The following is a 26850-nucleotide window of genomic DNA, read 5'->3' as shown; positions in this document are numbered from 1 at the left end:
GCAAGACAGACAAGAGCTCTGTTTTTCTGATGCTAACATTCTAAGGCTTAGATATATTCAATCATTCAATCAATATACAAACAAGAAAAACACAAGATAGCAGTCCATGCTCTGTAGAGAATTAGAATTGAGAGTTACTTTAGATGAAGTGGCCTGGGAAAGTTACTTTAGGGAGGTGACATTTAAGCTTGATAGAATAGGGCAGGATAGGGAATCAGAGGAATCCAGGATAAGTTCTAGATTTAGGTTAACTCGGTGCACTCAAAGTGTGGTCTTAGACCTGTGCCAGTCTGCAAGCTGTCATCTCTCCACCTTGAGATAAGTATGGAAATTGAAGGTAACCATTAAGAAGTTTCTAGAGCATTTGACAGAGAAATTTTATGTCTACTGAATATAATAATTCTGCATGCTTTTTCTATTTTATTTTTCTAGTAATTCATTTTTATTTTATTTTTCTAGTAATTCATTTTTATTTTATTTTACAAGAGTACAGGTTGAAAAAATCTATTTTTAAAATCTGGTTTTCACCATAGGTAATGTGAGAAACACCAGCTTAACCACTTAATCAAATGGATGAAGAGTGGTGCCAGTTCCAAAGATGGGGAAGAGCAGGGTAGGAGTATCTTCCCTGGGGGACAGAAATCAAGTGCATGTTGTTTGGACCATGCTAAGCTGGTCCATGGGTGCACCCATGAGGCACCCAAGCCATGACAGAGAGTATACTGGTGGGTATATGACTCTCATGATGTAGAGTAGATCACTGGGCGTATGAGTTCTGGGGAGAGACCAAGCTGAGACACATGGATTTGGAGTCATCAGCATACAGAAGGTATCTGAAGCTGTGAGACTGGATGAGATCACCTAGAGCAGAGGAGGAAGAGCTAGTAAAGGAGACTGATAAGGACCAGCTAGGGGAAGAGAAGGAAAACCAGTAGGGTGTCATGGAAACCAACAGAAAAAAAATGTTTCAAAAAGGATAAAGTAGCCATCTGTGTCTAATGCTATTGAAAGGTCAGGTAAGGTAAGAACAGATAAGTGACAACTTATCTGTGGATCTGGCAAATGTGAAGACCCCGACAGCAGCAATCTCAGTGGAACTGTAGGAACATAAGCCTAATTGGAGTATGTTAGTGAGAGAACAGGCGACAAGGAAATGAGGCTATAACAATAGAAAATTCTTTCAAATAGCTTCGTCGTGAGGGCAGCAGAGACACAGTGTAGGCAGACATGGGGTCAAGGGAGATTTATTCAAGACAAGTTTTCCTCAAGTATGCAGACGGGAATGTCTAGTAGAGACAGGAAGCTGGTGATGCAGGCATGTATCAGAATGCAGTTCAGAATAATTTTGCCAAAATACCACAAAGGCAGCTCTACATATTGAAATGGACACTATTAGTAGCTACAAAAATTATACTCCATCTTCATTCCATTCCCTACAATATTCTACCGGGGCTCCATGCTGAAGGTGAGGAATCAGGGTTCACTAGGACAGTTTGGGATTGTAGTAGAAACACAAATCTCCTTCAGTGCTCCATGATGAGGAACTGGAAATGGAACATGCCTGGTTTACTGAGGTTCCACAATGTAAATCTAACATTCGAATCTTAAAAAGTTTCGTCCTCACATTGTATTGATGAACACATTCTTCCTCACCCACAGAAACTGAAATTAAAACATGTTTGCCATTTTGACAGGAGTACAAAATTTCAAGCTTTGAGCAGAGGCTGATGAATGAAATAGAGTTTCGCTTGGAACGCACCCCTGTTGATGAATCAGATGATGAAATCCAACATGATGAGATCCCCACGGGCAAGTGTATTGCTCCCATCTTTGACAAAAGACTCAAGCACTTCCGGGTCACCGAAGGCTCTCCAGTGACATTCACCTGCAAAATTGTTGGGATACCCGTCCCAAAGGTAGGAGAAGATGACCAGCCAGTTGGCCAACCAACAGTGCAAAACTATAGACAGTGCCTTCAAGAAAGTCTTACCAGACTCTAGTGCAGTATCTACAGAGGGAATGAAAATCAATACCAGAAAATTAACAAAGCCCAGGTAATCTGACTAAAAAGATACAATCAGGAATAGAATCATTAAATAGCCAGGCAAAAACAAAATCAGATAACTTATGGGTAAGTTAAAATTTTTATAGAAGTTGAAAATAAATTTCTTAGTCATGATCCTCTATTTTGGGCTATTTATTCTCTCAACCATCAAACTCACCAAACTGATACTTTTCTTTCTATTTAACATCTGCTGAATATCTACAGCCTGCCTGTTGTACAAAGTGAGGTATATTTGCATTATTACTGTTAGGTTGGTAAATGCCGAAAATGTCACATCGTTATCACTGGCTGCTGAAAAATCTTATGAGTCACCAGACTTTTTGGCAGTCAGCTGAGAGAAGGATTTACACCCAGTATGTCTACAGCAGGGAATCTATCCACTCGACTTTCACAAACATTAACATGGCGTTAGTATGTATGATTAGGTAACCAGGAAAGGTAGAGAAGGGCAGCTTCAACCAGTACTTTAACTCCCCTGTCTTTGAAAGATCTCCATGATACATGCAGAACTTAACTTGAAAACTATGTATAGTTAAATTTTAGTCAGAGGAGAAATTTAGCAATTTAGCAATTGAATCCTGGCCTCATTCCATTTGGTATAATAAACCATACTATCCTTTCAAGTAAGGTCAGCTATTCTAGGCCCTGAGATCTCGGGGCCTTCAGGAGACTTGAGTTTGTAAAAGGATAATAGGAAAAGTTCCAGGCTCCCGGTTTTAATTATTTTGCCTCTGAAGACATGTCTGGTCCTTAGGGTGGCTTTTTAAGTAATTATAAATATAATAAAAATAATCAAAAGCTTTATCTCAATCCTAAATTATACCTAATTTCTTACTTAAATATTGTATATGTACAAGTGGAGGATCATATTATACTGTCATTTGTAATATGTTTAAAAATTGTTTTCTAAGTGTTGTATAAGGGATGGGTTACTAGCTGTAGAGATGGCAATCAATCCTTGCCTTATCCTACTCCTTGTACCATTATCCTCTAAAGACGTACAGAACAGGGACTCCCCTTGTGGTCCAGTGGTTAAGACTCCACGCTCCCAATGCAGTGGGCACAGGGTCCATCCCTGATCAGGGAACTAAGATTGTGCATGCTGCATGGTGCAGCCAAAAAAAAAAAAAAGATGTACAGAACAGTGTGTATTCTCCTTGATTATTTTTCATTTCAGGTTTACTGGTTCAAAGATGGGAAGCAGATTTCAAAAAGAAATGAGCACTTCAAAATGAGGCGAGAAGGAGACGGGACATGTTCTCTGTACATCGACTCCACCACCGGCGATGACGACGGCAATTACACCATCATGGCGGCCAACCCCCAGGTAGAGACGCAGGGTTCCACGCTGTACTGCACTCTGAGGAAGGAGCGGTTCATGTCATTGTGAATAAACCTTGAGAAGTGCAAGTTACTAAGGATTTCTGAGGAGAATGAATAAGGAGCATAGAGACTGTGTAACTAGAGCACAGTATCACAACTTATAAGACCACTTAGCCACTGATGGGTCACGCCACCCTTCAGCCTTTGTCAAAGGACATTAGTAGTATCTACTCACTAAGTATATGCCCCAGACCTATTGGAGTAAATCTTGTTTTGATCAACTCATTGACTCTCTTGAAGAGTCAACAAATTATTCTAACAAAGAATGATTTGCGAGCTTCCCTGGTGGCGCAGTGGTTGAGGGTCCGCCTGCCGACGGCAGGAGATGCGGGTTTGTGCCCCGGTCCGGGAGGATCCCACATGCCGCGGCGAGGCTGGGCCCATGAGCCATGGCCGCTGAGCCTGCGCGTCCGGAGCCTGTGCTCCGCAATGGGAGAGGCCACAGAGGCCCGCGTACCGAAAAAAAAAAAAGATTTTCTAGTTTTTGTTCTTTAGAGAATAAGCAAATTACTTGTGAATATCCCTCACTCATAAAAAAAATTTTTTTTGGTAAAAGTTGGAAAGCCATAATCTTTCACTTTCCTTTTCTGAAGAGACCAAGACTTAAAATTCCCCTTAAAGATGTGGCAGAATAAATATCTTCAACTACTACTATAATAGGGGGTACAGAACTATAATTTCCACTCACCCACTCCTCCTATTAAAATGTTAGTTTTGAAGATAACCTCTATTGAGGAAAGTATAAAAATACTTGACCATGATCTCTGCATGTGCCCACAAATAATGCTAAATGCACAAGATTTCACATTTTTTTACATTTATGTCTGTTCATTTCTCGGCTTAAAAATGAAAGTCACAATATTCTTAAAAATCGTTTCCCCTGGAATATTAACAGTGATTTAAGGAGTTATATTGTTTTCATCACCCCTCCAAAAAAAAATAAAAAACTCATAATAGTTAGCCAAAAAGTTCATAATGTTCTGGTCCATAAGAATGTATATGTAGTGAAAACATGTAGAATTGTTTTTATTTATTTTAATCTCCTTCATTTTCTGTTTCTCAGGGGAGAATCAGCTGTTCTGGCCACTTGATGGTACAAGGTTTGCCCATTCGAAGTCGACTAACAGCTGCTGGTCAGCCTCACAGGTAAAGACAGTAAGAATCTCCCTTCTCTAGCCCCTCCCAAGCAGCCACCCACCACAATGAGCACTGAAGTATCTGGTCTACAAATTGTCACCTAAAGTGTAGTCCTCCACCTGCAGCACCAGCATCACTTGGGAGCTTGTTGCAAATGCAGAATCCCAAGCCCCACCTAGACATACTGATCAGAATCTACATTTTAATAAGATCCCCAGGTAATTCATAAGTGCATTAAATTTGAGAAGCATTGGTCCACGGCACACTTTTAATGGTTCAAAAATTGCAACCATCAGTAGCACCTGTGCACATAATATATAAATTAGACTCTCTGAATTAAATTACCTTGTCTTTAAAAACCAGAAACCGTTAATGAGTATATGTATACTGATAAAAGATTTCTGTTGTTGTTATTGTCTCCAAGATAACAGTTGTCTCCAACACAGCAACTGACTTTCCTCCTCTCCGATTTTACTAATCACTAAGAAGAAAGAGCCTGGCTTTCTCTCGAGTCTTACGGTGCCACAAAGTCTTAGCAAAGCATTTCATAGTTGCTGACTTACCAAAGGGACAAAAATAGTGACCCATGTTTCAGATACAGTATTTTACCACCGTTGCAACTCTACCTTCTTGTTCAGTTGTTTTTTTTTTTCCTTCTTCAAGAACAGCTGTTACTGTGGTCAGTCTTAACCAGTTTAAGTTCATGATCATCTTTAATGGTCTGACATAATTTATTAGCCAGGTTAAATTTTATTACTCAGAGACACAGGGATTGCAGCTGCCTTGTTCTGGGTGATAAACAGGACTTCTCTTTTGGCTCTTATTTGAGGTTCAGATTGAATACTGATTTCTTTATTCTGAAACTTCTGAACAACTGGTCAAACCCAAGGCAAGGGGAGCTGAGTCACTTAACCCAGAATGACTTCAGAGAGAAAGAAGCTAAAGCCTGTTTATTTAATTACAGATCTCACAAGATAACCCTACAGTGGGTGAGATAGCTAGTACTTTGCTTTTTACATCAGCTCCACACTATTATTTATTATCCCTTCATGGTCCAGCCACCCCCACCCCCCAAAAAAATCTTTCTCCAGGACCGAGAGCCATGCCTAAATGTCTATACTGTCATAAGTTTTGAAGTGGTTTCTATGCGTAATGCCTGAACATGCTTGCTGTTTTAGAGTAAGGTCCCGAGCGCAAGAAAGAGACAAAGAGCCCCTACAGGAACGATTTTTCCGACCACATTTCCTGCAGGCTCCTGGGGATATGGTAGCTCACGAGGGGCGCCTCTGTCGCCTGGACTGTAAGGTAGACTCTAGTACACCATTCTTGGTTCCAAATCTGTTCATATTTTGTATTTGTTTGTTTGTATGCACCTGTTTTTGTTTGTATTTGTTTTATGGTGGTTGTTTTTTCGGGGAAAGGGGACTGAGGAAGAGAGAGAGAGAGAGAGAGAGAGAGAGAGAGAGAGAGAGAGAGAGCGCGAGCACTTTTTCCCCCACAACATTCTTTTGGAGCATTTAATACCAGACAAAAGTATTTCATAAAATCTTTAAGTGTTTATATCTTAATAAAAGTTACACTGATACTGTACCAAGTTAACTCTATGCTTGTAAAGACAACCAAAGAGGTGATGTAATTCAGACACTTTCCATATGGTACCTGGAAAGTCTTTATTACTATAAAGGCATAAGGATGATTTCTGCAACCTTGAAGTGAATTGCTGTGAGGTACAGCCTTTGAAAACACTAGAGTCATGAAAAGATGGCTCCAAGGCAGTTTATGAAAACAGAAGCTGGTTTCTCATACAACTCAACATCCATCACCTTCAGCTAGTCTACATTCTAACTCTTCCACCAGAAACTAGGTTCAGTTGAACAGTATGAATATTTCTCAGTATGAACAGTAACTTAAGTCACCCCTTCTGTCCATAGAATGCTATGGAGATTCAGACACGAATTAGTAAAGGCTTAAGGTTACGCGTTTATAGAATCCACTTCTCTAGGTGGTTCTTGCTCTCTCATTAGTTACCTAAATAATATTTGGGATTAACGTCTTCCACCCTAAAGCCTAAAAGAAACCCATGACTGGGTCCCACCCCCAAAGATTCTGATTTAATATAGTAAGTGGGCATCAGGATGGTCAAATACTCCTCATGTGATTATGACACACAGCCGGCTTTGAGAACACTGGTTTAATGTCTGTGCCTTTCTTGGCTACCTGTTGCTTATTAGGTGTGTAAGCAATATCTCTGAAACTGATCCCACAGGCCTATTTCATCTATCTATTTAGCTTTTTAATTCTTACTCACTCTAATCTAGAATATAACCATGACCCGAATTGGGGTCCAAATACTATACGGTTTAAATGCATGAGGCCACCCATCTAGACCCCTCTTGTCCCTATGCTCCTGAGGAGAGGTTTCTCGGCACTGACACTCCGTTGCTATCGATGTGGTGCCAGACAAGGATGAAGAATTCAGCCACCAAATAAATCTGTCTGTCATCGATCTGTCATTTGCCTCGTCTGTCCTGTTGCTTATTAGGTGAGTGGCTTGCCGCCTCCGGAGCTGACGTGGCTGCTCAACGGCCAGCCTGTGCTCCCCGACACCTCCCACAAGATGCTGGTCAGGGAGACTGGAGTCCACTCTTTGCTCATTGACCCGCTCACTCAACGTGACGCAGGGACCTACACCTGTGTTGCTACCAACAAAACCGGGCAGAATTCCTTTAGTCTGGACCTCACCGTAGTAGGTAAGGTTTGCTGCTGGGACCCCTAAACGTAACTCCATTACGGAAACATGCAGAGCCTCTGATGTAACCCCTTAGTCCTTTGTCCCATGGAGTCTCATCTTAGTTTCTCCTTCACTGTAATAAGGGCCGTGTTTCCTACGTTGCTTTCGAAAACGTATCAGTAAGCTAAAAACGTAATATGGTACTTTGTGTATATCATGCTTGCAATAAATGGTAGTCATTGTAATTACTAATTGACTATCACTAAATTCAGGTCACTTGCCCTATAGCCCATCACTCCTGGAACACTCCAGGGTCTCCCCCCACCCCAAGCTTCCATGCCTTTGCATCCGTGGTCCCTCTACGTGGAATGCCCTTCTTTGCCTAGCAACCTCCTACTCATTCTCTAAGACTTAATTCAAACGTCACCACAAAGGCACAGTGGATCCACCAGGTTACATCCTCCTCTGTTTCCACAGCACTTAGTAAAGGAGAGTCTCTTACAGCACTCATGGCTTCGGTGTAACTATTTCCCCTTTTGCCTCCCTGAAGACACCATGAGCCTCTGAGGTCAGAGATTCTGACGTTCTTCTGTGTATCTCTGACGTCTGACTCAGTGCCTGGAATGTGGAAGGCACTTGACTCTGTAACTACACAACCAAACCCTGACCTTATAAGATGATGTGAACAAAACACTGTCATGTCCACAGATAAGGACAACAAGTCACTGTCACCTGGGAGGTGCCTGCCCCTCGGGGCAGTAGTCCAGCCAGAATTAGATTTCAGAATGTATGAAATCTTGTGCTGGGCTTTCTCCCGCTGTCTCCCTCGTATGGCCCCTGAAGGAAATCAGGGTAGCTTCAGAATGCTAATCCTCTCTCTAAGCTAGTAGCTGTCTCCTCAGTATATTTTTTTCTTTTTCTCATCCTTAATTCCATCTCACCAACAGAGTAGGAAAAGCTCATTCTGCGAGGACATGGTGATGGGGTTTTACTCTTTTCCCACTGTTTTGCTATTGACTAGGGAACCCTGAGATACGAGGTAGCTTTGCCTTAATTGGTTCTGTGGGGGGGGGGGAAAAGCCTCCTTAGGAAGCATAATTTATGTGTGTGGTTTTTTTTAAATAGTATACGTCTTTCAACTTTTCTGTAGCTATAAAATTTTTTCAAGATAAAAAGTTGAGGTAAAATTAATATATCTTCTACAAAATAAACTCCTCTAAAAAAGAAAAAAGAGATATATTTGGTACATATAATATACTGTTTCTCAAAATTTACTGCTGAGCAATAAAAGAAACTCCCTCAATTCCACACCTACCATATGCATCCCATGTGTGTGACCCAAATCCTTAAGTGTAGTCCCTCATAAGACAGGCAGAGACAGTTCCCTCATTTCTTTTTTATCAAGCTTCATTTCTGGAGCTTTTATCAAGGCAGTGATCTTCACTAAGAGGCTTGAGAAATGTTCTAAAGAAGAGGTAAAGGTGGGTGGGTGCTCACTCTGCTAGATTCCAGAACTGTAATTTGTTTGAGGCATGGACCCCAAGGCACTTACTCTTCAAACTAGCACTGCCCTTCTCTCATTCAGCCAAAGAAGTGAAGAAAGCACCTGTAATCCTGGAGAAACTGCAGAACAGCGGCGTTCCCGAAGGCCACCCAGTGAGACTGGAGTGCCGGGTGATAGGCATGCCTCCACCTGTGTTCTACTGGAAGAAAGACAACGAGACCATCCCCTTCACCAGAGAGAGGATCAGGTACAGGCTCCCCCCTCGGTCAAGTTCACTGAGGCTTGTCAGGCCGCCCAAATAACTCTGTAGCCTTTTGAATCTGGTTTCTTTCACTTAGCATCATGTATTTGTTTCACACGTTACTGTGCTTATCAAGAATTTATTCCTCTCTGTTGCTGAGGGGTAGCGCAGTGTACAGATGTCCCACAGTTTTAAGACCTTAATTTTCAAGCTTAAAAAGGTATGAGGAATTTATAAAGATAGTGCCTATTTTTTGTCATGTGTCTTCAGTCGCATTAGCACACAGAAAACCTTTTGACAGTAAAAAGCTAAAATAAAATAAAGCAAAATAAAATATTAAAGTAATACTCCTTCTCCATCCATCACGACAGGGCTGTTTTTTAAGTAACTTTAAGGATCCAGTTTCTTAAAGTGGGTGCTTTCCTTAATTTCCCCTAAGCATCCTTCATTCTTTGCCATTTTGGTTTTATGCTACAAAGGCAGCTTATGTACAGAAATTTCTACTGAGAATTATTTCTTCACAGTAAACTGAATTTGTCCTAGAAAATATTCGGTTTTACAGAATCTGGGCATCTAAAAAAGTCTATGTACATATAAGTCAGGGTTTTTCTCTGGTAAAATATAAGCAAGAACAGAGAATATTCTTGAGTTAACACTTCAGTGTAAATTAATGAAACGTGTCAAACACAGCCTGAAATTCTGATGTAATTATCTAGGGTTGCAATATGCAGTCAAGGTTAGTTAAGAACCACTGACATAGAGAAAACAGAAGGAAAGAACATGCTGATTTGCTCCTGAACTGTATTAAGCTAAATGCTGCACATGACCATGGATATATTAAGAAATACCCCCTCCACCCTAAAGACTGCATACAAAAACTATTAGAACTGATAAACAAATTCAGCAAGGTAGCAGGATACAAGATTAACATACAGAAATCTGTTGCATTTCTTTACACTAACAATGAAATATCAGAAAGAGAAAGTAAAGAAAAACAATCCATTTTAAAATTGTATCAAAAAAAAATAAAGTACTTAGGAATAAACCTGACCAAGGAAGTGAAAGACTTACACGCTAAGAACTATAAACGTTGATAAAGGAAACTGAAGATGCTACAAAGAAACGGAAAGATGTCCCATGCTCTTGGATATCCCAGCGTGGTATTGGCACAAAAACAGCCATATGGATCAATGGAACAGAATACAGAGCCCATAAATAAACCTACACACCTAGAGCCAATTAATCTTCGACAAAGGAGGCAAGAATATACAATGGAGAAAAGACAGTCTCTTTAGCAAGTGGTGTTGGGAAAGCTGGACAGCCGCATGTAAATCAATGAAGTTAGAACACTCGCTCACACCATACACAAAAATAAACTCAAAATGGATTAAAGACTTAAATATAAGACATGACACCATAAAATTCCTAGAAGAGAACATAGGCAAAACATTCACTGATATAAATCATACCAATGTTTTCTTAGGTCAGTCTCCCAAGGCAACACTGTAGAAATAAAAGCAAAAATAAACAAATGTGACCTAATGAAACTTATAAGCTTTTGCAGAGCACAGGAAACCATAAACAAAATGAAATGAAAACATACGGAACGAGAGTAGATATTTGCAAACAATGTGACCAACAAGGGCTTAATTTCCAAAATATACACACAGCTCATACAGCTCAATGTCAAAAAACAAACAACCCAATCAAAAACTGGGCAGAAGACCTAAATAAACATTTCTCCAAAGAACACAGCCAGATGCCAACAGCCACATGAAAAGATGCTCAACACTGCTAATTATTAAAGAAATTCAAATCAAAACTACAATGAGGTATCACCTCACACCAGTCAGAATGGCCATCATCAAAAAGTCTAAAAATAATAAATGATGGAGAGGGTGTAGAGAAAAGGGAACCCTCCTACACTGTTGGTGAGAATATAAATTGGTGCAGCCACTATGTAGAACAGTATGGAGGTTCCTTTAAAAACTAAAAATAGAGCTACCATATGATCCAGCAATCCCACTCCTGGGCATATATCCAGAAAAGACAAAAACTCTAATTCAAAAAGATACATGCACCCCAATGTCCACAGCGGCACTATTTACAATAGCCAAAACATGGAAGCAATTTGAGTGTCCATCAACAGATGAATGGATAAAGAAGTTGTGGTATATATATATATATATATACACACATACACACACACACACACATACATACATACATACACACAATGGTATACGACTCACCCATAAAAAAGAATGAAATAATGCCATTCACAGCAACATGGATGGACCTAGAGATTATCATACTAAGTGAAGTAAGTCAGACAAAGACAAATATCATATGATATCACTTATATGTGGAATCTAAAAAAATGATACAAATGAACTTATTTACAAAACAGAAATAGACCCACAGACATAGAAAACAAACTTAATGTTACCAAAGGGGAAAGGGTGGGGGGAGGGATAGATTAGGAGTTTAGGATTAACAGATACACACTACTATATATAAAATAGATAAACAACAAGGCCCTACTGTATAGCACAGGGAACTATATTCAGTACCTTGTAATAAATCTATAATGGAGAAGAATCTGAAAAAGTTATATGTATAACTGAATCACTTTGCTGTACACCAGAAACTAACACAGCATTGTAAATCAATGATACCTCAATTAGAAAGAAAGAGAGAGAGAGAGAGGGAGAGAGGGAGGGAGGGAGGAAGGGAGGAAGGGAGGAAGGGAGGAAGGGAGGAAGGGAGGAAGGGAGGAAGGGAGGAAGGGAGGAAGGGAGGAAGGGAGGAAGGGAGGAAGGGAGGAAGGAAGGAAGGAAGGGAGGAAGGAAGGAAGGAAGGAAGGAAGGAAGGAAGGAAGAAGAAAAGAAAAGACCCCATCCACGCTAACAGTCCATCCGTCCCTGGACTCTCGTTTTGGTCTACTTTCCCGTAGCTTTTTAACAAAGTTCTTGTTGCAATGTCCAGCCTGGTTCGGAAAAGAGATTTTCTCTGTACTTTGGTTGTGACAAGTGGGAGTCCTCCTGGGAGGAGAGTGGAGAGGGCAAGAACAGGTCTCAGCCATGGCTACCGACCCTCTTCTTTCCACCTTCAAGTTTGCCCCTGCTGCTTGCTTCCAGCTGAATCCCCTTCCCTCCTGCTAGGGTCAGGGAGGCGAGGAGAAGCACTGCACTGCCTGACTTGCCCGAGTTTCCTGGAGTCCTAAACTCGACAAGGCCGCTTCTGCCCCCAGATACAATACGGATACATTCTTTCTTTTCTCCAGCATGCACCAGGACACGACTGGGTATGTCTGCCTCCTCATTCAGCCAGCCAAGAAATCAGACGCTGGATGGTACACACTGTCAGCCAAGAATGAAGCCGGCATCGTGTCATGCACTGCCAGGTTGGATATATATGGTAAGTATAATGGCATCGGTTGATCTGTGTGGACAGGCAGCTTAAAAATCTTTTTTGGGGGAATTCTCTGGTTGTCCAGTGGTTAGAACTTGGCACTTTCACTGACTAGGCCCCGGTTCAGTCCCTGGTCGGGGAACTGAGATCCCGCAAGCTGCACGGCGTGGCCAAAAAAATCTTTTTTCTTTTAGGATAGATGTAGTATGTTTTCATAAATGAATTGGTTAGATCATATTTTAGTGCTTAAGCGATGGATTTTTTAAGTCATTTTATCCTAGTCACCTCAGGCTTTCGTACACTCTTTCATTTCACTAGAAGGTTAATCTTCTTCCAAAAGAGGTTAATTTTTCTGTACTTCTAATACTAGGAATTACAACTACTTCAGAGTGTACCTGTGCTTGTACTTCTAATCACCCAGCATCTTCATGCCATCTCCTTGCTGCCATGGGTCACCCACTGGAACTCCCTCCCCACTGCCTGTTATTCCCCAGTCATACCTCCACCCAGCAGAATTTTCCAGACCCTATTCATTTGTTAATTAATTCCACAAATATTTATTACTCCAATCTCACAATCAGGCTAATAATAGAGAGCTGTCCTAATGATACTGGTATCAGATGACTTTTGTACAGTGACTTGTAATTTATGAAATGGTACCCTAAGATCCTCCTAAACCCATGAGATTATTGTAATTGTTGTTACCCTCATTTAAATGCAGAAGAAATGCAGACTCAGAGAGATTAAGTGACTACAGCTGGAATGCAAATCCAGGTTTTATATCGTTCCTTTGAGCCATGTTTCTAATTTTCAAAAACATTTAACAAATTAATCTTTATTAATGTATTTGTGTACTCTACTCCTCTCCTCTATAATTTTGACATTAACTGGTATTTTTGAAGACATATTCCTTAACCCAAAAGAGTAAACCTTTTTTTTCCCCCTTTTAAAAGAACTAATTTGTTGGCTTAATAAGTTTCTTATTCATTACTGGTTTAACATGATTAACCAGAATAACAAATAAGAAACAGTAACTCTGCCTAGAACCTGAGGTCCCTGCTATTTATAGGTGCACCCGCCCCCCCCTTTTTCATTTTTTTTGGCCCTGCCGCGCGCCGTGCAGGATCTTAATTCCCCCACCAGGGATCGAACCCGTGCCCCCCTGCAGTGGAAGCGCGGGGTCTTAACCGCTGGACCGCCAGGTACCTCCTTTCTTTGGTACCATACAGGAGGGGTCTTGGCCTGCCATTTTCCCTAAGTCTAATATTTAGAGAAAATACATAGCTTTCTGGTTATCTTCCTTAATTCGTGGACTTGAAAAGAAGTTCAGCCGTGAGGGACGCTGGCTCGAATGTACTTTCCCCTGGGAGGATCCGAGGAGAGACACGCCAGTGATATGTTTCTTAATCCAGGCTAATGCCTTACCATTTCACCCACTTCACCATGTCAGAAGGAAACAGGTCTCCAACTAAGAAACTCATACCAATAAGCCCTGAAACTGATGACTCTTGTCGCAGTCCTGCTCATCCCCGGCGGAGTCCCCAGTTCAGTTAGTCCTGGCTCACCTCTCCCTGGCTCCCGTCCTGATTCTACAGCACTAACAACGCGAAGCGCTGAATCCTCAGCTGGGACCGGGGAGTGGGGCAAAGCATGGAGGATTGGGGGTAAAATCAATCCCGTACGGCCCCCCGCAATCACTTCCTACCTGTCCGAGGAACGGGTACAGTAGGCATCCGTCTCTCTTCGAAAAGAGGGCTTCTAATAGTACCTGCTATCAGGTTAAGGTGTCCGACAGAGCCAGGAAAGGCTAAGGGGCGGGGGGCGGAGGGCGGCGGGGAGGGGCTTAAACCAGTTCATGGCTGCCTTACTGAGTGCCTGCTCTCTCGTGGAATCGCTGTAAGTTTTGTCCTGTTTTGTAGCTTTCAAATTTTGATTTTATCAATTCACCTAGAGGCATTTAGATCCCGAAAAACTTATTCAAAAGAATGAAATCAACAGAGGACCCGTTTATAAGTGGGAATGCTACAAGGGTCCATAGCTTCGTAGGACCCAGAACGTCCATGTTTCCCACCTGGTGCTTCCCCTTCTCCACAGCAAGGTTCTTGGAAACCTCATGAGAAGACTGCTTGGTAATTTCTGAATCAGTGACAACACACAGGACTGAGCAAATTGGATGGATATTTCATTCAGGCCATGTTCAAGCCTAAGGATCCTGGCTGCTAAAACCAGTGTCCCTTTTGGACAGTGCTTGGTGAACGTGGAAATTCTAATATTCCCTTTTGTCCCCGAACCATGGTTGATTGCACATAAGTTACTTTTCAGTCTTCTTGCTGTAGCTCATTAGAACCTGATTAGGGCGGTAGGTAGGTGATCCCTGATTAGTATGATCAGGTGTGCGGTCAGAGGTCTGGACTCATCTTTTGGCTTCCATTTCCATAGATTTCTCATCTCCACCTTCTGAGGTGCCCTGCCTTGAGAGCCTACCGCCCTCTCTACACCGCCCTCCACCCAGCAGACTCCATGCTAGGTCAGGAGAAAATTTTGAGAAATCACCCTAGTCACCCACTGTTCCTTCTTACAGTCCCAAATTTTACTGGATTAGAATCATAGGGTTTGGAATTAGGGGATTAAAAAATCACCAGCCCAATTTCCCTCTTCTCGACAGGGAAGGAGAGATTTTATTTCTCTCTTTTACAAATGAGGCATTTCAGACCCAGATATATTTCAATGCTTTACTAAGATCCTACAGAAAGTGTTGGAATGAGCACAGAATGCACCCCTGACGTGTACCTGCTAGACTGTATTCCTTTGATTGTAACACATTATTTGGTCCATTTTCCAGCTCAGTGGCACCACCAGATCCCACCACCCATGTCTGTCCGGCCCAGTGGCAGTCGCTACGGATCTCTCACCAGTAAAGGACTTGACATTTTCTCTGCTTTCTCCTCCATGGAAAGCACAATGGTGTATTCATGCTCTTCTCGGAGTGTAGTGGAGAGTGATGAACTTTAAGAATGTCTGGGTGCCTGCTGTGTAAGGGGGTGGATTGTGGAGGGGGAAGGAAGACCAGCCAGATAAGATCGTTTCCAAGCAACTGGATTTGAGTAAGTTCCCACACTGCCCGACCTGTGGCAAGGAGAGCTTTGAGTAAGTCAGCTGGGGACTCATGCAGTCTCAGCTCAGGGAGAGATGGAGGGCTGTGCCTTTTAAGATTCCAACAAAATGAGAAGACAATACCGCCGAACCAAAGATGTCCTGCAGCTGCCATCCACTGCTTTGGGAAAAAGCTAGCATGCTTCCCTGCCCCCTGCTGCGTTGGGGTATTCAGGCCCTCCTAGGAGCAATTAGGGGTCAGATGCTTGGGCTGAGAGGAGTTGGACAGTAGTGACCTTTGGAATCACTAACTCACTAAACAATGCAAAGGAAAAAGTCAGGGGGGGTCTCCACCACCTTTCACTGATTGCATCCATAGCAGTAGTTTTGGTGGATTCATTAAATCAGCTTCTACTTAGCACTAGGAGTCTGTGCCATACAACTCACATACATGGAGAAGCACTTTCGATTTGCTTACCCTGGGTGTACTGAGCCACATAATAAAGTGCCAAAATGTGATTGAGATACCAAAAAAAAAAAATCACTGGAACACTAAATATTGCACAGTGCACTTATTCTATAGCCAAAACAGGGACCCACCACCCTGCCTGTACCATTTTCTTTTGGATACAATGGTGAGTGGTTTTTTTTCTGACTATATATATATATATATATATATATCCCTAGGCTCTAGAACTAAAGGGTTGTTAATAAACCAACCAGAAGGAAATCTTCTGCGGGGTCACTTTTAAAACTACAAGCTTCAGTTGCCACTTGCAAAAATATTCAGGCATCATCATCATCTGCCCAAAGAATATTGGCTCTCCCGCTTCTCCCCTTGCCCCAAAAGTCTGCAAGTATATGAAGCAGTGAGAAAGGAAGAAATGCAAACTAGAAGAGGAAGTGATGGGAGAGTGGTTTTTGTTTTTTCATTTGCCCGAGCAAAGCAGTGGCTGTAGAAGGAGACGTCTTTAATAGTTGTGAACTGCTTTGAGATCATTAGTCAAATTGCATTTTCTATACAGAAAATATTATGCTAACTGAGAAAGTGGGAGGGACAGGGAATGTGCATCTTTATTCTAACCCACTAATTCAAAACCTGCCTCTCCACTTAAGGAATTTTTAGACTTAAGTTCACGGTGATATCCCAGTGCCTAGAAGAGTGCTTAGCACAAAGTAGACATTCGATAACTATTTGTTGGATGAATGAATCTTATATTAGAGAAATCTACAATGTATGCACCAGTCAAAAAATTGCCCTAGGGATGGTCATCACGGCACGGTTTGCTCCAGATTCACCAGGGAAATGAATTGGAGTGTCTGTTACCAACTCCTTGTGCCCAAGTCCTTGGTGTTCTCTGAGCCAGACATCCTCAGCTGGCATCTTACTCAAGTGAACAAATAGTAATTGCTTAGAAAGGCTTGAAATTTTCTTCACTTCAAGGCAAGGATTTCCAGTATAAAAATAAATTCATTCACTCAAAAAATCATTTGTGTGTCCACTCTGTATAAGATGCTATGCTAGAGACTATGGGCCATACACAAATATGATAAGACACAGTCCCTGCCTGCAGAAAGCTTACAATCTAGTGGGGGAGGTAAGAAAAAAGGCATGTCAAGTGCTGCTTCTTTGGCCAAAAGTCTATTTTTTATTAAAGGGAAGTTTCTAGTACTCTTTACCCTGTATTTTTCCTGACTCTAAAATCATCTTAATTATTTTCAATCTTTATTTCTTAATTAAATAAAAAACCATAAGTTACATCCTTAAGAAATAAAGATTTCAGCCAATTATTTAGCAGAATTATTAGACTTTTTCCTTTCTTATGTATGCAGGAACAATAGTAAAAGTATAGGCAACTGTAATGAAATTGAATGCATTCCATACAGAATGCACCCTGTAAAATATTCTGTTTCTATATTGGCTTCTATTATCAAATCTCTTTATGACCAAAGAGCATTTTCTAACTCCAGGATTGCTTCTCCACAGTTGGACACCCAACCTCCTCATCACATCTATTAATGTAAACTCTAGACAGTCTCCTATGAGAGGATATTCTTCATCTCTCTATGTATTCGCTTTCTGAATTTTTTTTTTCTGAATCTTTTTTATTTGTTGTTTTACAGTGTTCAACAGTGAACTATGATAAATACTACATTTGGCCACTAGATGGCACTGTCGAACCTAAAATATAACAAGCTTTAAAATTCCTCGAATTTGAACTTCCGGATTATGTTACAGGAAAGTTTCTCAACCTCAGCACTCTTGACATTTGGGGCTGGATAATTCGTTGTTGTGAGGGACTATCCTGCACGCTGGAGGATGTTTAGCAGCATCCTTGGCTTCTACTCACTGGATGCCAATAGCAGAGCAACCCCTCCCCAAGTTGTGGCCACCCGAAATGTCCCCAGACATTGCCATATATTCCCCGGGAGGCAGGATCCCCTTTGTTGAGAACTACTGTGTTGAACAAATCCAAATTCTATTGGAATTCAATTACAACGAGGAATACTTATATAAGAAATTTTAGTTCTGCTGGATATGTGTGGACTCAACATATCCAAAATCAGATTCATCATCTTCCCTTTCATAAACCATTCATCATCCTAGTTTAATGATTTCTATTAATGGCACCATCACAGTCCTAGTAATCCAAATAAAGAGTATCCAAGTCATTTTTTGCTTCCTCTAATCAACTGACAAATCATGTTAATTCTAACTCGATTATTTCTTTTATATTCAGGCCTTCTTTCTGTCCCCCCGTGGTTCCCCAGTTCAGACTTTCATTACTCTCTTAATTTCCCTCAATTCTTCTGACTTCAACCATAATAAGAGACTTCTAATTGGCCTTCCTGCCTCTAGTCCTGCTTTTTCTCCCACTCAAATCTAGCTGAGATCTCAGCATCAGATCATTCTTCCTGAAGTACTGCTCCAATCATCATTCCCCAATTTTCGAATCCCCAGTGGCTCCTTGGAGCCAACCCAGGCCAGCTGTTCTGTCCTGTGCTACTCAAGCCTTGCTTCAATATGATCCCAAAGCTTTTCATCCATTACTCAGAAAACACACCCAGTGCACCAGCAAAGTTAACACAGGCCTCAGCTTTCCAGCCACATGGCTCTTTTTTGCCTCCAGCTGGAAGGCTTTCTCCCCAATCCCCACCTACAGAAATCTTACCTGCTCCTTAAACATCTCAAATGCTACTTTACTGCCTCTATGAAATATTTTCTGACCCCCCCCAGACCCCAATAAAATATAATTCTACTTTTTTTGAAATCTTATAGCAAATTTCTTGAGTCTGGAAAAAGAGAAGATGAATTTGTATAGTATTTTATATAAAACACAGCCTCTATATACCTGCCTGACTCTCCCCTTGCACTAGCCCAGTCTTGCCTGCACTAGATTTTAGCTATTTGTTAGTAAGGACTGTGTCAAAAGTTTGCCTTATACAGAGGAGGCACTCAATAAATATTTATTGACCTAAATTGGACTTTAAAATTCTATGTAAGTCAGTATGTTTCCATATAAAATGAATTGAGTCTAGAGCAGTGGTTTTTAACCTTGGCACACTAGAATCTCCTGGGGAACTTTTAAAAATCCCAATAGCCATGCCACAACCCCAAATCACTGTCATAAGTTCTGGGGTTCTGGCATAGGCATCAGTATTTTTAAAGCTTCCCAGGTGATTCCAACGAGCAAGTGAGATTGAGAAGAATCATTTTATTACCATGATTTGATCACAGAACTTACCCTAAAAGGTCCGAAGGGCTGCAGATAGCATAGGCTGTAGCGTCGGCGTCAGTGAAGAATGTACTTCCTCCTTGTTGCACGTGCAGTGCATGTCTGGAAAGTAGAAATAAACATGCACTTTGGTCTTATTAGACCCTACTATTTTGCACTACACTTGTCGGACATGCAGCATTCATGAAGCCCTCGGAGAAATCTCCAAAACTGCAAAAATGGCCCGGGGAAAGAGGGAAAGTTGGTACAATCCTTCTGGCCCTTTTTCCAAAAAGCTATGCAGATCTCACAAGCACCCTTCTTTCCAAACAAGTGAAGGCCTTTTCATAACTTGTTTAATCATGGAAATGGGGATCAGAGGGAAAATGGGGAAAGAAAATGCAGCATTAAAACCAAACCGCCAGACTTCCCTGGTGGCACAGTGCTTAAGAATATGCCTGCCAATGCAGGGACACGGGTTCGAGCCCTGGTCCAGGAAGATCCCACATGCCATGGAGCGACTAAGCCCGTGCGCCACAACTACTGAAGCTGGCGTGCCTAGAGCCCATGCTCCGCCACAAGAGAAGCCACCGCAATGAGAAGCCTGCACACCAAAACGAAGACCCAATGCAGCCAAAGATAAATAAATTAATTAATTTTAAAAAAAAAACCAAACCGCCAAGCTGCTAATAGAAGAAAGACTACTTCCTCCTTTTTTGTGTCTACATGTCCAAGCTACAGTGTCTGAGGTCCTTTCTGCTTCTATCCCCATTCCGTGTTTTTCTCTGAGATGCCCTGTGCCCCATGTTCTGTAACCCCCCCATGCTGTAACCCATCCCCTCACCGCTTCCCCACAACCTGCCAACATGCCTCATGCTCCAAAATGACCTAACTCCTGTTCCATGCATCTTGGCTTAGGGGTCAGAAGAAAGCAGTCCAATCGAACAAATCCTGAATGCCTGAGAGTCTAACTTCACAGAGGAGCTGAGCTTTTAAAAGCAGTTGCTTCCTTACTTCCATCAACTTCTAATAGATGGAACTGCTGGCAAAAGGAAAAAAAAAAAAAAAAAATCAGGCCGGGAGGGGAGGTCTAGAAAACTGAGTCAGACATCCAAGTTATTCTGGTTGATCACAGCCTCCTCCTGTCCTCTTCCTCCCTACACACTCCCAAAGAACCTTCCAAGCTGAGATCCTGGCCTGAGTCTGTTTGTATATGGGCTATTTATAAGTTGGTTGTAAACTCAAAGCAAATTTACTCATAATGACCTTTATTCAGGTCCCTTCAGGGGTAACCTGGACTCAAAGTATTTCCACTTACGGTCGAGTTGAAAATCACTGGGCCTCACCAGGAAGAAGAACAGATACTTAGATTGCAATAGAGCTTGTTGAAGTCCTTTTCACCACTGATTGTCTTTTCTTGTTTTAAGTGGATCAATATTTCAGAAAGTTAATTACTGAAGCATTGCTTGAAGAATGCCAAGCATCTTCTAAACTTTGACAATGCAGTGGTCATCAGTATGCTAAAAACAAGTTGCTACTACCATGTTTTTTAAAAAATCTGTGCGATGCAAAAAAAATGCATATTTGTTAAAAATATGTTTGCCTCCTTTTTCTGCCTAATTATATTAGTTAGCATACTTGGTGCTATAGAACCATAAACAGGCTGTTTTTTGTTCGTATTTAAGTAATGGCCACTTCAAACTCCGAAGAGCAATAGCCTTGAAATTGCAAGAAATAGAGAAAGAACACACTTTTCAATCCTCTGAGAATTGTGCCATAAATGCTGAGTGTAAGCAATAAAGAAAATTGCTGTACTGTAGAGGCATATATACTAATTTGCTAAAAGATTTAACATACAAGTGAGTAGAAAATGTTTCCCTAATAGTAAAAACTAAAATATTTCAACATTATTTGACAATAAATATTTGACAGTTGACATAAATGGGCATTTTTCTTTAAAATGCAGAAAACAGTGCTAGTTTCCAGGTTTAAAGATTGGTTTTTTTTGATGATGATTGAACTGATTTTTTAATGTACAAATACATATATTCGATACTTAAAAGAGATTTTTTAAATTATTCAAATTGTAAAAATTACCACATACGTTATAACCTGGTCAGATATCTCTAGAGGAACAGAAAGATAACTGGGTTTTAGTCTTCCTAAAATATCCAGCAAGTCCAGTAAACTTCTCATAGAATGTTTTTTACTTTCTAAGATAAAAATTCGTTCTACCTCCTAACTGAAAACAGGGACACATTAAAATGAAACTTAAAGATGGGAAAGATGGGGGTGGCAGGGTGGGGGATGCTTGACCAGTTTCGATTGGAAATGAATGGAGTTAGAAGTATAGTTTTCTTACAATAAGAAGTACTTTAATACACACTAGGAAACATGAATGATTTTCATATAATGTGGTAAGAATGAATTGCTCAATGTTCCAAAATTCCAAAGAACCTGATGTTTCTACACATATTCAGTGAGTTATCTGCAAACTGGAGACAGATTCCTATAATTTCCCCACAATTAGTGGGGCAAGAATCCAGTGAACTAACTACATTCTAGTATTGACCACAGCAGTCATTACCAAAAGATTACTAAATGTATGTGCACACAGTATAAACAGTTTTACCGTTTGGGGTTTTTTTTTTTGGCTGCGTTGGGTCTTCGTTGCTGCGCGCGGGCTTTCTCTAGTTGTGGCGAGCGGGGGCTACTCTTCATTGTGGTGCGCGGGCTTCTCATTGTGGTTGCAGAGCACGGGCTCTAGAAGCACAGGCTTCAGTAGTTACAGCATGCAGGCTCAGTACTTGTGGCTCACGGGCTCTAGAGCGCAAGCTCAGTAGTTGTGGCGCACGGGCTTAGTTGCTCTGCAGCATGTGGGATCTTCCCAGACCAGGGCTTGAACCCGTGTCCCCTGAATTGTCAGGCAGATTCCTAACCACTGTGCCACCAGGGAAGTCCCGTTTTACTGTGTATTTTAAGGAGAGGTAAAACCCTGAAATAATTCAAATGAGATCATTTGAGTGCAACTGTATTTTTTAATGCACACTGGTTAATTAACTTTTACTTTCTCAGTATTTTGATTTCAGAGGTACCATATCCTCTTTTCTGATTAAATTTCACTTATTTTTTCAAGCTTTAGCATTAAGTTTCATGACCTACTCTTCTCTCTCATTATCTTCCTGTCAAGATAAAAATCTATAAAACATTTAATAGCATTCGGAGAGCTCCTTATGTCTAGGAATTCTCAGGTGAATTCCAATAGGAATTTTAATCATTCAGATGAATTTCAGATACGTTCTCTAATTTTGTTATAACTCTGGAGTCTCTGTTTCTTTATCTGTGAAATAAACAAAATATCTGAGACTTTCCCAGGATGGAGGGTAGGATAAATAAATACTTATGAAGTTTACTGTAGAGACCCTTTAAAAAAGTGATAGCAGGGGTTTTTTCAATCCAAAGAAAATGGTAAAAATACTTTTCTCCAAAGTAAGTAGTTAATTTGTTTAACAAGTTCACATTTCTTCCCGGTCCCACTACTTTGTATTTCCTGAGAAGGGTAGTACACAGTGGGGGAATTTCTTCTTCCAAGATGCTATGTGTGAAGAACCTAGGGGTAAGACGGGAATAAAGACACAGACCTACTAGAGAATGGACTTGAGGATATGGGGAGGGGGAGGGATGAGCTGTGACGGGGTGAGAGAGTGGCATGGACATATATACACTACCAAACGTAAAATAGATAGCTAGTGGGAAGCAGCCGCATAGCACAGGGAGATCAGCTCGGTGCTTTGTGACCACCTAGGGGAGTGGGATGGGGAGGGTGGGAGGGAGGGAGACGCAAGAGGGAAGAGATATGGGAACATATGTATACGTATAACTGATTCACTTTGTTATAAAGCAGAAACTAACACACCACTGTAAAGCAATTATACTCCAATAAAGATGTAAAAAAAAAAAAGATGCTATGTGGTTGAAAAAAATCTGGAGAAAAATTAAATAAATTCAAGAAATATCCTATCTGCTTTCTACAGGCAGATTCCAGGGAAATTTATTTCAACATAGGCAGAATAGCCTAAGGGAACTCAGAGTCCTGCATCTATGATCAAAGCTAGTGGAAATAATGACTCCGCAGTGCACAGAGAAATAGGAAGAGAGTCCCTGTATTCCTTTCTGGATTACGCAGTTCAGGACAACTCCATTGTACTTCTCTAGGCTCTAATGAAGAAATATTCCATACTAGCATGTCATTAGCCTTATGTTGAAATGAATCAACCTTAGGATAACAGATGGATACGGACCCTCAAAAATGAACATATCCTTTGGTCTCTGTTTTCAAATTCTTAGCTACATCAAGTCTGAATTTAAACTCCATGATTCATTTCAGCCATGAGAACTGACAAAGTTCTTGTGTCCGAAGGCATGTGCACACACACACCAACACACACACACACCAACACACACACACACCCATAGCTAACAGTTCAATCATGGTCAAGGGACACATCTTATGCTTTTCCTTTCTCTTCCTGCATGAGTTCTTTCCACTTGAAAACACACCAGGCCCCAGAAGGCTTACAAACATGATATGCTTCCATCTCAGGAAGCTAGAGTCAACTTATTTTCTAAAGTACCTTTTTGGTTATTGAAATCCTAATGGAAAAACTATTTTAGTAACCATTTTGAAATGTGTGAACTATATAAACTGTATATTTCGTCTCTATTACTAGAAAGCAATGAATGGATCTTGGCTTTTATTCCTTTCCTCTGCATCGTGCATGTTAGATATTCTTTGGAAATGAAAACCAATGATCGCTTAAGCCAAAATGTTTGTGAGCATTTACTGTGTCTTTCTCCAGGAAGTATATGGCATTGTATTCCAGTAGCCCACATCATCTCCATGACACCCATTGCTGTTTCCTAGTTGTGTTTTCTTAAAGATTTATTGGAGGTTGTGTTTTGTTTGGAAACTTTGCAATTAGAAAAAGAAAAATTAAGAACCAGTATTTAATTCAACCTGGATGTTTTAAAAAGCAGTTTAGAGGATGTGATGGACTGTTTCTTTATTCATTAAATAAAATTTTATTTATTCTCAGTTAGTTACTGGGTTTGTTTTGTGTTTTGGTCCCAGACTTTGTTATGTGAGATGGGTAAGTTCTTGCTCTCAGTAGTTTTTTTTCGGCTTGGGTATTTTGGGGGTACACTACCAGTTTGAAACAGCCATCCAAAAGTCCTGTGTTAATTCAATAAAACACTCGTTAAAGCTTGCACCCTCTAGTATATTCATGATCAGAGCAAGGAATGGGTATACATGTGAAAAGGTTGGTCATATATTTATGGTCTTATAAGTGCTTTGAAATCTCTGTCACCCACAGGCAGCAAAAAGAGATATCTTTAGTGAAACCTAAGCAGAGAGCAGAGCAAAATTCAGTCCAAAATAACACTTTGCTTTTACTCTAAGATGGCAAAATTTAAGTAGTGAACTGAGCCTTAACTGTTGAATCCTGTAGCGCTGTTACCCACAACCCAAATACATTCCATCTGGCTCATATCCAGCAGAAATGTTAGATCTTCATTAATATAATGGTCACCTCATTAACTAAGAAATTGGGTGTAACTGGATGTTAAGAAAGATAGCCTAATCCTTCTTAAGATCTGCAAATACAAAGACTGTGACAACAATATAGTCAGTTTTTGGTAACAAGGTTAATGGTGTCATAGTAGATATTGTTTAATTAAGCAGTTCTCAACCCCATCAGCCAGTTAGCATCACCCGGAGAGTCCTGAAAAAATATCTATGCCTAGGCCTCACCTCAGAGCAGTTAAATCAATTCTTGAACGGGGGGCCCCAGATTTGGTATGTTTTTCAAGACTCCCTACCTGAGATTCTAATGAGCAGTCTGGGTTGAGAACCACTAGCTTAGATGGCCTTTCCCATCTTGATAGCCCCATTCACTTGTATAGGGTTCTTCAAGACTTCTGACCCTGGGGTTTGGCCTCTACCTGCAGCTGGCACCTAGGGAGAGCCCACATATAATAACTAATGGGACTCAAACCCTGCCTGGGAGTGGGTCTTCTTTTGTTACTTAATATCTCTTAGGAGCTCTTATGGTACATATTCCCGATACTCTACAGTTGAAGCATTCAGCTGCACTGTTCAGGGCGGCTTACTGATTAGTACATGTGTATTCTTCTTGGCTGCCTACACAAGGACAAGGATGATGTTGAAGAAGGCAGGGTATGGGTAGATGCTTGATAACATTTGTTGATTTCTTAAGAAAAGGAAGCCCGAATAAAAGAATATTTTTGAATTTCAATGTGTTCAATGTGTTATGAAACTAGAAAGAACAGATTTTCAAAGGCGAGACAATATACTATATTGTAGCAACTTTTAGGTTGCTTGGTAATCTAAATTCTGTTATGTATAGTAATAAGTGAACCTTAACTCCACAAATATTTTACATTTGTTTTATCCAAGCTCCTAATCCATAAACCATGATGGATTCCCCAACATACAGTTTGAGGAGTTTTATCATAGATTGGGCTTGATCACTGAGACCCATTTACTTTTCCCTCAAATACCTTTCAGGAAAAAAATAGTACATCAAGTGGGGTGGAAAGCTTAGGAATTTGGTAAGAGTTAAGTTGCTTCCAGAGATTTCCAAACCACAGAAATGGGCAACTAAAAGCATAATAGTTAGCAGATTCCCACTCTTTGGGGGGAATGGGGATGGGGGAGAAGAGGCATAGGATTAGAATAGCATCATTTTAATTAAATTGTTTGATTTCATTAAGAAGTAGACACAGATGTAGAGAACAAATGTATGGATACCAAGGGGGAAAGGGGGCGGTGGGAGGAATTAGGAGATTGGGATTGACACATATATACTATTGATACTAGGTATAAAATAGATAACTAATGAGAACATTCTGTATAGCATGTTCTCTACTTAATGTTCCCTCTTAGTTCCCTCTACTTACAGGGAACTCTACTTAATGCACTGTGATGACCTAAATGGGAAAGAAATCCAAAAAAGAGGGGGTATATGTATATGTATAGCTGATTCGTTTTGCTGTACAGTAAAAACTAACACAACGTTGTAAAATAACAATACCCCAATAAAGATTAACTTAAAAAAAAGAAACTGCTGTTAAGGTGATAAGCAAATGTATATATTGCATGTTTATCCCTGTATGGTTCTCTTTTGCAGGGTATTTACCGTCCAGAGAGAGGAATGTGCACCCTACCTAAAAAAAGGACTAACCATCTGAATACATCTGTGAGATCCTCTCTGATTAACACATTCTATTTTAACACTGATTTTATTTCATTCTACAAACTCCAGAAACTTACTGGGGCTACTAATGAAGCATTTTAAGTATAAATAAGTAGAGTATTGTGCCCAAATAGTGAGGAAGGCAGGTGCCCTTAGGGTTGCCATAGCCCCAGTACCCACTGCAGAGTGGAGTAGGACCAGAAAGTGGTCTGGGCATCATCACTTCTAGAGCCGTGTTGTCTGCTGGAACTATAATGTCTTCTAAGAGCTGCTGAAGTCAAGAGGTTAA

The 26850-nt window shown here is 40.7% G+C and overlaps 3 protein-coding genes across 5 annotated transcripts in view; 1 reads left to right on the top strand and 2 right to left on the bottom strand.

Annotated features, from left to right (window-relative positions):
• The window catches only part of HERC4 (HECT and RLD domain containing E3 ubiquitin protein ligase 4), a 234185-nt gene extending 219929 nt beyond the window's left edge, over window positions 1-14256 (bottom strand). Inside the window, exon 1 of one of the 3 annotated variants that reach the window (XR_012326613.1) lies at window positions 14181-14255. The gene's annotated coding sequence lies outside the window, so the exon portion shown is untranslated. Of the gene's footprint in view, window positions 1-14180 lie in introns of all 3 variants that reach the window. The other 2 variants (XM_073793541.1, XM_073793540.1) reach the window with 2 other exon arrangements.
• The window catches only part of MYPN (myopalladin), a 76083-nt gene extending 58883 nt beyond the window's left edge, over window positions 1-17200 (top strand). The window contains exons 13-20 of the mRNA XM_033842233.2: window positions 1695-1916; window positions 3243-3392; window positions 4512-4594; window positions 5764-5890; window positions 7128-7335; window positions 8902-9067; window positions 12348-12481; window positions 15318-17200. Coding sequence (XP_033698124.1) covers window positions 1695-1916; window positions 3243-3392; window positions 4512-4594; window positions 5764-5890; window positions 7128-7335; window positions 8902-9067; window positions 12348-12481; window positions 15318-15487 — 1260 coding nt within the window. The 3' untranslated portion in view covers window positions 15488-17200. The remainder of the gene's footprint in view (window positions 1-1694; window positions 1917-3242; window positions 3393-4511; window positions 4595-5763; window positions 5891-7127; window positions 7336-8901; window positions 9068-12347; window positions 12482-15317) is intronic.
• A 2114-nt stretch (window positions 17201-19314) lies between these two features.
• PBLD (phenazine biosynthesis like protein domain containing) overlaps window positions 19315-26850 on the bottom strand; it is a 52364-nt gene continuing 44828 nt past the window's right edge. The window contains exon 11 of the transcript XR_004522610.2: window positions 19315-19407. The gene's annotated coding sequence lies outside the window, so the exon portion shown is untranslated. The remainder of the gene's footprint in view (window positions 19408-26850) is intronic.

The sequence above is a fragment of the Tursiops truncatus genome, chromosome 16 (genome assembly GCF_011762595.2).
Source record: "Tursiops truncatus isolate mTurTru1 chromosome 16, mTurTru1.mat.Y, whole genome shotgun sequence".
Taxonomy (NCBI): domain Eukaryota; kingdom Metazoa; phylum Chordata; class Mammalia; order Artiodactyla; family Delphinidae; genus Tursiops; species Tursiops truncatus.
The sequence above is the reverse complement of the archived record's forward strand: the minus strand, read 5'-3'. Positions and strand labels throughout refer to the sequence as shown.